At 29.7% G+C, this 13,050-nt stretch overlaps 1 protein-coding gene across 1 annotated transcript; it reads left to right on the top strand.

The window, feature by feature from the left end:
* Nucleotides 1-751: 751 nt before the first annotated feature.
* LOC133328634 (inactive ubiquitin carboxyl-terminal hydrolase MINDY-4B) lies at nucleotides 752-3,206 on the top strand. Its single transcript, XM_061537177.1, has 8 exons — nucleotides 752-835; nucleotides 909-1,123; nucleotides 1,907-2,078; nucleotides 2,135-2,200; nucleotides 2,280-2,350; nucleotides 2,418-2,571; nucleotides 2,648-2,719; nucleotides 2,784-3,206. Exons 1-8 carry the CDS (start codon nucleotides 779-781, stop codon nucleotides 3,204-3,206), a joined length of 1,230 nt encoding a protein of 409 aa, XP_061393161.1. The 5' UTR covers nucleotides 752-778.
* Nucleotides 3,207-13,050: the final 9,844 nt, after the last annotated feature.

Genomic DNA, 13,050 nt, shown 5'->3' with positions numbered 1-13,050 from the left:
TCATGAAAATTCCTCATTGTGATATATCACCGGAATAATTTTCTATCTGTGATAGATCGAAGATAACAATTCTAGAAAATTCCCCACTGTGCTATATTTCAGAATGTTTTTTTTCTAGAAAATTTCGGAACTGTGTTATACCTCCTTCTTAAATTTAAATTATTTTTAAGTTCAAATACCTTTTCATGCCAGGAATCCACTTTTGTACTTGAACTACTAATAACATATTAAAGACATTTCATGACATCGAGCAGTCACACCGACATACACACCCATCCAACCATAGATTATTTCGACAATGAAAAGCTACTTAAAAATCAATTCGAAATGTACATAAATTCGGAAATAAAATTTCACACTTTCATTTTCACTTTGCGATTGCATGACAGGCAAAGAGTTTCAATTTGGCTGTAAGTCATTCAAAATTAAAGAAAGACCCGACAACAGAGCACCTCCCTCATCCATAGAAAATGGATTTGAGTGACAGGCTGAAATTGCTGGGGAATGTCGAAAAAGTGTTGACGGTATGAAAAAAGGCGTAATAATATTTGATTTTTAAGGGCAAGTGCAGAACTATGTGTAAATATGAATTAAAAAAATATATGAAAACAAATTATTAAAATAAAAAAAATATTGAATATCAGAATATTCCGAACACAAAACGGAAATAAATTGTTAGCCAAATCTACTTGGCTGTCTGGCAACTGAAAGTGAAATTAAAAGCTATTTAGCATTCGGAGATAGAAGACGAACAATTTTTGGAAATTTCCACGGCAGCATGGCAAATCAATTTAAGGCTCAAGGTGCTGAGGCCATAACACCTGAATTGGCAATGGTAAGATTTTTTGAAATCCAATTTTTTTCGAATTTTTTAATAAATTTCAAATAATAAAATTTAATGTTTCCAGGAATTAAGGCAATTGGTATTTGGCACCTCTGCCATACCCATGCGGGCCGAATGGACCCAGACCCCATTTACTTTTGGTTCACCCAAGGAGGAATATGCCTATGGTTTGAGAAGTCCACGTAATGCCACAAGAGGATTATTGTCCGTTGTGCAGGGATTTGTGGTGAAAAATCTGCTATTCGGACGGAAGACTACAAGGGCAGCAGCCATGGCAGAGTAAATGGAATATTATGTCATAGAAAAAAATTTTCCAGAAAATTATTCACTGTGATATATCACAGAGAAAATTTTCTAGAGAAAATTTGTTCACTGTGATATATCACAGAGAAAAATTTTTTAGAGAAAATTTGTTCACTGTGATATATCACAGAGAAAATTTTCTAGAGAAAATTTGTTCACTGTGATATATCACAGAGAAAATTTTCTAGAGAAAATTATTCACTGTGATATATCACAGAGAAAAATTTTCTAGAGAAAATTTGTTCATTGTGATATATCACAGAGAAAATTTTTCTAGAGAAAATTTGTTCACTGGGATATATCACAGAGAAAAATTTCTAGAGAAAATTTGTTCACTGTGATATATCACAGAGAAAAATTTTCTAGATATATCACAGAAAATTTGTCAACTGTGATATATCACAGAGAAAATTTTCTAGAGAAAATTTGTTCACTGTGATATAACACAGAGAATTTTTTCTAGAGAAAATTTGTTCACTGTGATATATCACAGAGAAAAATTTTCTAGAAAATTTGTTCAAATTTTCTAGAAAATTTGTTCACTGTGATATATCACAGAGAAAAATTTTCTAGAGAAAATTTGTTCACTGTGATATATCACAGAGAAAAATTTTCTAGAGAAAATTTGTTCACTGTGATATATCACAGAGAAAAATTTTCTAGAGAAAATTTGTTCACTGTGATATATCACAGAGAAAATTTGTTCACTGTGATATATCACAGAGAAATTTTTCTTATGTAATATTTTCCCCATTTCAGCCCCTTATCCCCCACATCTGATATGCAAAGAGATGCCCTGGTCTCAGCCCTAATAGAAATTTTAAGAATTATTGCCGATAAAGACAAGGTCGTAATGGTATTACCCTCTCCCGATGATGAGTGTTTTGTGGACCACAGTGCATTGTATTTTCGTGATGGCGTAACGGAAAAGGTGGGTTATGTAAGAATTGAATTTTTATATAATTTTTAATATTTTTTCTCTCCCAGCTTTATATTTTCACTTTAAATCAAAATGAGGAATTGGAATTTTTCATTAAACGGAATTATAAAATTGTAAGTAGGTATTCTATGGACCTTTAAAAAATTTCCAAATTCAAAAATGAATTCTAATAAAATTTTTTTCATTACAAAGTTTACCGAGGAAGCCTCACCTGGAACCCTACTCTTCTTGTACAGTGCCGTTTTGACACGCACAATGGGAAGGTGAGTAGATTTTTTTTTTCAAAAATGTTAAAATCTCAACTAATTTCTTCCTCCATTTATTTTTTAGAGTTCGCAGCGATTTGGATTCCACCAAGACTGTCCCGCTAACCATGAGCAACAATGAGGAGGGCTCATTGATGATTGTGACCCTGCTGCTGACTGGTAGAGCCACGCCATATATACACAATGGGGTGGTTAATGTGGGCGATGAAAATAGTTATGTAAGGAGAAGGACATATAGCAAACATTTCAATATAAAGAGAATCGGAAAAATATTGTTTCTCGTTAATTTTTTAGGCCGTTCCCCAATATGGAGTCCTTAATCGCTGTGCCATTGGTCTCATGCTCTGGGAGGGTGAAAGTGGTCAAGTAACACAAAATTAATAAAAAACTAATTTTTTTTTATTAATTTCCCTCCCCAAATTTCTTCCAGAGCAACTTGGTGGCCCGCCAGCCAGGTTCCCGTCTCAAAACACCCAATTACCCCATTTGGATAACCCTCTGCGCCGGGCACTTTGGTGTTATGTTTAATCGTAACCCCGATCTCTTGCGAAATTATCATGCCGAATCACGTTTCGATCTCTACTACTACAGCTGTTCGGGTCGTGAAATTCTTATGACAATCGATAATCGTTCATACAATGATCAGGCAACGGGTATGCTCGAACGGCAAATGTCCACAACAGAAACAACATCTCTCTCGGGTAAACCCAAAGATGATAAAGATGAAATTAAGGAAGAACTGGCCGTAAATACTCCGCTGCAAAAATTAATACACACCAAATGGGAAGAGGCTCAGGTGCGTTTCCATGCCCAGCCAACGACATTGAGTTATTTGTTTAGCACACAACAGTAGGTGCGAAAAGTGTAGGGGAATGAGTAAGAGGAGGAGCAGGGCGAAGTAAAGAGAGACAGAGGACCACATTATATTAATGCTTTTCAAATGCTTTATAAGCTTTTTGCTTAGATGGAAAATAAATAGATTTATGATATAAAATTTCTCTATAGGTTAGCCAACAAAAAATACATATCTTAGGTTGTTTTTGTTTCGAGGCAATATTTCACATTGGGGTTCAATTTAGAGAGTTGGTATTAAAGTAAGAAATGTTATCTATCAAATTTCATTATGGGTCACCGAATGAAGGAAATAGGTATATATAATATTTATGGACGAAATTTTACTTACAAATGTGTTTCAACTTGCAAATTTTCATTTAAATGTAATATTGAGGTTATGTTGTTTAACGTTGTTTATTATGGGTTTAAGCCAACTGGCATTAAAGAAAATTTCACTATGTATATATAATAGATATCTGTATATATAATAGATATGTGAGAATTTTCAAACACAAATTTGAGCAGATAAATTACAATTATTTGATTTTTTGAGGTTATTTTCGATTGAAGCCAAAATCACGCATTAAAAGCCTCCCTAGGTAATTGCTATAAAAGGAACAAATATTCTTCATTAAATTTCACTATGGGTCACTGAAGGGTAAAAATCCGTACTTTCAGTATTTATGTATAAAATTTGACACACAAAATAGGTTATAAGTCAGAGGAATGCTTAAATAATATGTCACGGGTTATTGCTGTTTTTTCGACTCTAACCTAAAATCTCCCTTTGTGGTTCACTTTAGAGAGATGGTATTGAAGAAAGACAAATTCTTCATCAAATTTCATTATGGGTCACCGAACCGGAGAATTGTGTATATCCAATATTTACCTACAAAAATTTTGTTTTCATAATTTTTTTGGTTATTTCCGAAAAAAGACAAAATCTCCCACTATGTCGACTTTAGTGGCAAGCTACTAAAGAAAGAAAAATTCTTCATTAAATTTAACTATGGGTCACCGACTAGAAGAAATCTGCATATATAATATATATGTGATTAAAAATTAACTTTTTTGAGGTTATTTTTCGTTCGAAGGCAAAACCACCCATTAAAAATCACCGTAGGTAATTGGTATCAAAGGAACAAATATTCTACATTAAATTTCACTATGGGTCACTGAACAGTAAAAATCAGTACATTCAGTATTTATAAAATTTGACTCACAACATTGGATATATAACTCAAAAAAGCTTAAATGATTTTTTTTCGGGTTACTGGCGGTTATTTCGAATCTAACCTAAAATCTCCCTTTGAGATTCAATTTAGTGACTTGGTATTAAAGATGGAAAAATTCTTCATCGAATTTCACTATGGGTCACGGAATAGTAAAAATCAGTACATACAGTATTTATGTATATAGTTTGACTCACAAAATTGGATATATAATTCAGAAAAGCTTAGATGTATTTTTACGAGTTACTGTCGGGTATTCCGAAACTAAGCTAAAATCTACCTTTGTGCTTCACTTTAGAGACTTGCTATTAAAGAAGGAAAAATTCTTCATCAAATTTCACTATGGGTCACCGAACCGAAGAATTATGTATATCCAATATTTACTTAAAAAAATTTCATTTTCAAATTTGTCTATAGCACTAAAACAACTATAATCCTTTTTTGTGTTATTTTGACAAAATCTCCCACTAATGGTTAACTTTAGTAATTTTTTTTATAGAAATCCTGTTTCTTCAAGGACTACCAAAGGCAGATATGTTGATTTTTTTATATCTATTTCCTGATATAAGCCCTAAAATGCTTTGCTCCGCACGAATTTCAATCCGGTTACGAAAGTTATGGAACTGAAAGCCAGCAGTTTGCCAATTAGTCTATTTTTGTACCTACTACCAGTTCTGGATACCTGGTATATTTGAGGAATTTTCGAAAGTAAAAATTACCCAATGCAAACTTTAAACCTGACGTCAGTCATCAATCTATCCCGTACTGCTACTACTATTTTATTAATATACTATTAAGTACTTTAAGTAGTGTATGTAGTTCATATTTTCATTATATATTTAATTTATTGATTATTTTTTTTTTAATAAAACAAATAAACCGATTTGAAAACAAATACTAAAAATGTTTTTTTTATTTATTAATGGACGTCTAAAAGTCCGTTAGTGGGGGTTTCTTACCTGCTTAGCACTTAATTGTAAAAAAAGTAACGTCAGATGTCTGCTAACTCCCTCCTAATGAATTTAAAAAATCTCAAAAATATTGTGGCATTTTGTGCAAATTTCACAAAAATACCAGGCGCCCAGAATGAAATAGTAAGGTGCCCGCAAAAAAAAAAAATCGAGCTCCTAAAAGTATGCTACAAATTTTGTAATTTCATTTTTTATTTTTTTGGCGGGCTACTTTCTATTTCATTCTGGGCGCCTGGTATTTTTGTGAAATTTGCCCAAAAAATGCACACAAAACACACCAGGTGAAAGAAAAATTGTTGTGACATCACATGTCTGTCTATCCTTGCTCCCTCCCTCTCTCCCACCCTCCCAACGAATTTTATAAATCCCAAAAATGTTGTGGCATTTTTGGTCCAATTTTCCAAAAATACCAGGCGCCCAGAATAAAATAACAAGGTGCCCGCAAAAAAATCGAGCTCCTAAAAGTATGCTACAATTTTTGATATTTGGTACGGCATTGCCAGATGCAAATTTTTCTACATTTTTTATTTTTATTTTTTTGGCGGGCTACTTGCTATTTCATTCTGGGCGCCTGGTATTTTTGTGAAATTTGCCCAAAAAATGCAAAATACCCACACGTTGAAAGAATGAAAATTTGTGACGTCATAGGGGCAGGGGGAGCATACTTACCGTATTTGTGTGTGTGTATCCGTAAATAAAAACAAACATTTTTTTATTTTTTTTTTTCAATTTTATTAAATATATTTTAAATATATACAAAAAATTTGTTTTAAAAATTAATTTTCTTAACAACTAAACGGACTTATTGGGCTCAGTATTTGGTCTTTGCAGTACTTCCTTGTAGAATTTTATGATTGAGAGAACGGCATATTTCCAAAAGATATAATTATCGTTTTGGGCTGGGCGGGCCTGTCATATTTTCAACTTATTTGTAGATCGTTTTCGATTGGCATCGTACTGAAATCCAAGGATATAGAATTCATAACAACCTGCAATGAAAAATAAATTAAAAATAATAATTTTTTAAAAGGTGTGGATTTTTTTAAGAATATTGTTTTCAAGGTCCATTTTAAGGCGTGGATTTTTTAAAGAATAATTTTTTCAAGGCTCAAAAAAGGCGTGTATTTTTTAAAGAATATTTTTTTCAAAGGACCATTTTGAGGCGTGGATTTTTTAAAGAATATTTTTTTCAAGGGTCAATATAGGCGTGGATTTTTTAAAGAATATTTTTTTCAAGGGTCAATATAGGCGTGGATTTTTTAAAGAATATTTTTTCAAGGGTCAATATAGGCGTGGATTTTTTAAAGAATATTTTTTCAAGGGTCAATATAGGCGTGGATTTTTTAAAGAATATTTTTTTCAAGGGTCAATATAGGCGTGGATTTTTTAAAGAATATTTTTTCAAGGGTCAATATAGGCGTGGATTTTTTAAAGAATATTTTTTCAAGGGTCAAAATAGGCGTGGATTTTTTAAAGAATATTTTTTTCAAGGGTCAATATAGGCGTGGATTTTTTAAAGAATATTTTTTCAAGGGTCAATATAGGCGTGGATTTTTTAAAGAATATTTTTTCAAGGGTCAATATAGGCGTGGATTTTTTAAAGAATATTTTTTCAAGGGTCAATATAGGCGTGGATTTTTTAAAGAATATTTTTTCAAGGGTCAATATAGGCGTGGATTTTTTAAAGAATATTTTTTCAAGGGTCAATATAGGCGTGGATTTTTTAAAGAATATTTTTTCAAGGGTCAATATAGGCGTGGATTTTTTAAAGAATATTTTTTCAAGGGTCAATATAGGCGTGGATTTTTTAAAGAATATTTTTTCAAGGGTCAATATAGGCGTGGATTTTTTAAAGAATATTTTTTCAAGGGTCAATATAGGCGTGGATTTTTTAAAGAATATTTTTTCAAGGCTCGAAATAGGCGTAGATTTTTTAAAGAATAATTTTTTCAAGGCTCGAAATAGGCGTGGATTTTTTAAAGAATAACTTTTTCAAGGTTCAAAATAGGCGTAGATTTTTTAAAGAATAATTTTTTCAAGGCTCGAAATAGGCGTGGATTTTTTAAAGAATAACTTTTTCAAGGTTCAAAATAGGCGTGGATTTTTTAAAGAATATTTCAAGGGTCAAACATAGATTTCTCTTCCTTTGCCTGTAACTTTTTAACGACCGGCTCAATTACAACAAATAGGGTGTCATATTAAAGGGCAAAATGTTGTCTTTATTATAGTATCGATACATTTTATTTCAAACCAATATTTAATATTGTAATTTTTAAAGATATTTTTTAAAGAAGTTTTTCATATAGAAAATTTTATATCTATTATTTTTTAAGCAAATAACGAAAAAGCTAGAGTCCTTAGCTTTCATATGATACCCATTTTATTCCAATACTCCAAGTAGTTCAAAAGTTATTGCAGATTGAAGTGAACCTTAAGTTTTTTAGTTTCGGTCATTTGGGTCTACTGCACCAATAGATGGCGCCCCAGTCGCAAAATTGACAGGTCGTAAGGGCAAATCAAGGTATTGGTAAAATGCAAATAACTTTGGAGCGAATTGTGATATTTGGAAAATTCAAACGGTTCTTTAAAGCTTCAAGAGTTTTCTTTCGATGGAGAATTTATTATGCCACGAAAATTGCCTAGAAAGCTTTCTAATAATGCTTGACATTATTTGTGAGGAAATTTTTCCTATTTCTGAGAAGGATTTAAATTTTATTGTTGCACACAGAGAAGCAGTGAGTTCTGACCTGCTGATAACCGTTTAAATCTTTCAAAAATCACAATTCGTTCAAAAGTTATGGCGATTTTATGAATGCCTTGATTTGCCCTAGCGACTTGATAATCTTGCGACTGGGGCGCCATCTATTGGTGCAGTAGACCCAATTGGCCGAAACGAAAAAATTAATGTTCCAGTTTTTGTGGCATAACTTTTGAACTACTCGACGTATTGTAATAAAATTGGTGTCGTATGAAAGCTAAGGAGACTGGCTATCTCGTATCGTATAGGCATTTTCAAAAATATGAAGCTTTTTATGTGAAAAATTATTTTGAAGCATACATTTGTAAATTGTGACTTTATACTGAATTTAGAAATTAAATTTGCCCTTTTTATAATAAAGACAAATATCTCCTCTTTAATATGAAACCTATTTTGTCTTAATAGACCTAGGGGTTAACAATTTACAACCAGTTGAAGACAATTCTGATGAAAACCGTTCAGATTGAGACCAATTGGAGATTCAATTATTTCAGGGAGTTGGTTTGAATCAAATTTCATCTCCAAAATTAGGTATTCAAAAAAAAAAATATATATATATATATATATTAGAGATTTTTTCATTATTTTCAAACGCTTCAGTACCAGGGCTAAATCTTCCCCTATAAATCACTTTAGGAGGGTGGTATAAAAATATTCTACACCAAATTTCAGTATGGGTCACCGAACACGAGGTATATGTATATGCAATATCTATTAATAGAAATGCTCTCACAAAATTTGATATGCAATTAAAAAAAATGTGAGACGTTTTTGGTTATTTTCGAACGTTTCCGAATTAAGCCAATATCTACCATTGAGGTTCAATTTAGAGAGGAGGTAGTAAAGAAGGTAAGATTCTCCATCAAATTTCACTATAGGTCATCGACCAGAAGAAATCTGTATCTGGAATTTTTATATATGAAATTTCATTCACAATATTGCCTATATCTGTAAAGAAAATGTTTAACCAATTTTGTGGGTTATTTTCAAATAAAGCCCAGAACTCCCCTTGAAAATCACTTTAGGGGCGTGGTATTAAAGGAACAAATATTCTACACAAAATTTCACTATGGGTTACCAAACAAACGGAATCTGAATTTCTAATATTTATGTATGAAAATTCCTCCCACATTATTGACAAATAATGTTTTGCCTCATAGGCGTATACATGTTGTCATCACTAATACACATGAGTGCACCTCTTTAGAGAGGATGTATAAAGTAGGATAAATTCTTGATCAAATTTCGATATAGGGCGCAGACTAGAAGAAATCTGCATCTGGCAATGTTTTGTATGAAATTTCATTCGCAAAAATGGCTATAACACTAAACAAAATTTTAACCAATTTTATGGGTTATTTTCAAATAAAGCCCAAATCTCCCCTTGAAATTCACTTTAGGGGAGAGTTATAAATGGAACAAATATTCTACACAAAATTTCACTATGGATCACCAAACAAACGGAATCTGAACTTCTAATATTTATGTATGAAAATTCTTCCACATTATTGACAAATAATGTTGTTACCTCATAGGCGTATACATGTTGTCATCACTCATACACACAAATGTCTCTATGTTTATATCAGATGGCCCAGAATTAAAAAAAAAAATATATTTTCTTCATTATTAAAACCATGTTGTAGATATTTTTTTCAAAAAAATTATTTTTATTTAGGAAGTTTTGTTTGTTGTATTTTTAATATTATTTATGTTTTTTGATAAATTTTTATTTTTTTATTTTTAAATTTTTATTATTATTATTTTTTTGTTATTAATGTTATACATTTTTGTTGAAAAATTTTTATTAGATATTTTGTTTCTCTTTATTTATTCACAATATTATTTAGTTTTTGGTATTAAAAAAATGTAGTTGTTTTTTTTTTTTATTATAATTCAGACTTAAATCAGATACATTTACATATAGTTGAAAATTAAATAATAGATTAAAATTAATAGTTTTCTTTTTAATTTATTTCAATAAAAATTTTATAATAAACTTATTTTTTAATAATGTCTTAAGTACAACATAAAAAAACAAAAAATAATATTTAATAGTAATGATTTTTATATAAAAAATAATTATATTAGACTTCACAATTTGAGCACTCTATTTTAAATTAAAATTAATAAATATAACATTTTTTTTATAAATTTATATTTTTATTTTTCGGATTTCTTTTTTGGTTTAATAAAAAAAAAAATAATATTTATATATAATATATTTATATATTATATATAATATTTAGTCATTAACCTGAAATATGTAAACACAAGATATCTATCACAATTTCAGTTTGAAAACAAAAATTATGCGTTCGTTTATTTTATTTTTATTTCTAGGAATTTTTATTTTTGCAAAACAAATTGATATGATTTTTGTGTTTTGAATTTTTTTATATAAACTATTTCATAAAAATTAAACAAAAAAAAAATTGAAAAGCTTCATAGTTTTATATAAAAATTGTAAAAAATAAATGTGAAAGTATTGCATATTTTTAGGGGTTTCATTGAATTATTTAAAAAAATTGTTATTTAAATTTAATTAAAATTTAAATTCTATTAAAAATAATACGAAATTAAAAAAAATATTTGTCATGAGAACATTAATATATTGCCTACTCAATATATTATTAAATAAATTTAAATTAAACAAAATTAATTAAAAAAAATAATTAATTTTTTTCGGGATTGCTTTTATACAAACATTGAGAATAGACCGAAATTTCACCTTGGGAATGACTTTGGAGGGTCGTTATAAAGGGAACAAATATTCTACATCGAATTTCAATATGAGTGACCGAAAACAAGAAATCTGTCAAATTAATATATATGTATAAAATATCACTTCGAAAATTAGGGATTCAAATAAAAACATTATTAGTTATTTTATCATTATTTTCGAACGTTTCAGTATAGGGGCTAAATCTACCCTTATATATCACTTTAGCAGGTTGTTATAAAGGGACCAAATATTCTATATCGAATTTCACTATGTGTCGCCGAACACAAGAAATCTGTCAAATTGTATAATATATATCTATAACTGTCTGTCAAATATATGTCTATAACTGCACCCGAAAAACTAGGTATTCAAATAAAAAAGATGTTTCCATTATTTTCGAACCTTTCAGTATTAGGACTAAATCTTACCTTATAAATCACTTTAGGAGGATGGTATAAAGGGAAAAAATATTCTAGACAAAATTTCGTTATGGGCCGTCGAACACAAGAAATCTGTCAAATTAATATATATGTGTGAAATATGACCTCAAAATTAGGGATTTCAATAAAAACATTATTATATTTTTTTTTATTATTTTTTTTTTTTCGAACCTTTCAGTATAAAGACTTAATCTTCCCTTAGTAATCACTTTAGAAGAGTGGTATAAAGGGAACAAATATTCTACATCGAATTTCACTATGGGTAGCCGAACACAAGAAATTTTTCAAATTGATATATATGTGTAAAATTTCAACCGAAAAATTTGGTATTCAAATAATAAAAAATATAAGCAATTTTTTTCATCATTTTCAGTATAAGGGGTACATCTTCCCTTATATATCACTTTAGAAGGATGGTATAAAGGAAACAAATATTCTAGATCGAATTCCAATATGGATTCCCGAACACGATAAATCGGTATATGCAATATTTATGTATGCAAACTCAATCACAATATTAGGTATATAAATTAAAAATGCGACTTTTAGGTAATTTCCCATGGTTTCACAATTAAGCCAATATCTCCCATTGGGGTTTACTTTAGGAAAGAGGTATAATGGCAACAAATATTCTGCATCGAATTTCACTATGGGTAGGCAAACACGAGACATCTGCATATGCAATAGGTATGTATGTAAATGCTCCAACAAAATTTGATATGCAAATAAAAAAATATGCGACTTTTTTTGGTTATTCCAACGTTTCAGAATTAAGCCAATATCTCCCATTGCGGTTCACTTTAGGGGAGCGGTATAAAGGGTAAAAATATTCTACATCGATTTTTATTATGGGTCGCTGAACACGAGAAATCTGTATATGCAATATTTATATATGCAAACTCAATCACAATTTTGATATATAAATAAAAAAGTATGACTTTCAGCTAATTTTCGTTCCCTTCAGAACTAAGCCAATATCCCCCATTTGGGTTCACTTTAGGGGAGCGGTATAATAGGAACAAATATTCTACATCGAATTTCAATATGAGTCACCGAACACGAGACATCTGTATATGCAATATTTATATAGGCAAACTCAATCACAATATTAGGCATATAAATAAAAAAGTGTGACATTCAGGTAATTTTCGTTCCCTTCAGAACTAAGCCAATACCCCCATTTGGGCTCACTTTAGGGGAGCGGCATAAATGGGACCAATATTCGACATCGAATTTCACTATGGGTCACCGAACACGAGACATCTGTATATGCAATATTTATACAGAAAATTTCACTCACAAAATTTTCATGCAAGTACAAAAATTCGAACATTCTTTTCATTTTTAATTCAAAAATATTAAATATTTAAAAATATAACGAAATTGTTTTTAGGAACTAAATAATAAAAATAATAATAAAAAAATAAAAAAAAAAATTAAAATTAAAAAAAATACACTTAAATGTTTATAACAAATTAAGAATATACATTAAAAAATTAAAAAAGATGTCAACCAAAGAATTTTATAATAAGGACAAATTTCAAAATTTATTTATTAATATAAAATAATATTTTTTTATTAAAAAAATTTACTTGTATTTTTTATATATTTGTAATGTTGTATTTTTTCATAATTTTTTTATTCGAGTTTTTTTATAATTTCCTTTTATTTATTTGTTACAAAAATGATTGTTTTTATGTTGTCGATTTTTTATATTATTTTTAAATTTTTGCTTTT

Source organism: Musca vetustissima, unplaced genomic scaffold (assembly GCF_032173495.1).
Source record: "Musca vetustissima isolate MV318-11 ecotype Yass unplaced genomic scaffold, APGP_CSIRO_Mvet_v1 utg1071, whole genome shotgun sequence".
NCBI classification, from domain to species: Eukaryota; Metazoa; Arthropoda; class Insecta; order Diptera; family Muscidae; genus Musca; species Musca vetustissima.
This window is presented reverse-complemented; position numbering and strand designations above follow the sequence as displayed.

Bases quoted from the DNA above. Each gene is read 5' to 3' on its own strand.
- LOC133328634 (XM_061537177.1), top strand. From the start codon at position 779: ATGGCAAATCAATTTAAGGCTCAAGGTGCTGAGGCCATAACACCTGAA. The intron at 836-908 runs GTAAGATTTTTT...TAATGTTTCCAG, and splicing joins TAACACCTGAATTGGCAATG to GAATTAAGGCAATTGGTATT. The intron at 2,720-2,783 runs GTAACACAAAAT...AATTTCTTCCAG, and splicing joins GGGAGGGTGAAAGTGGTCAA to AGCAACTTGGTGGCCCGCCA.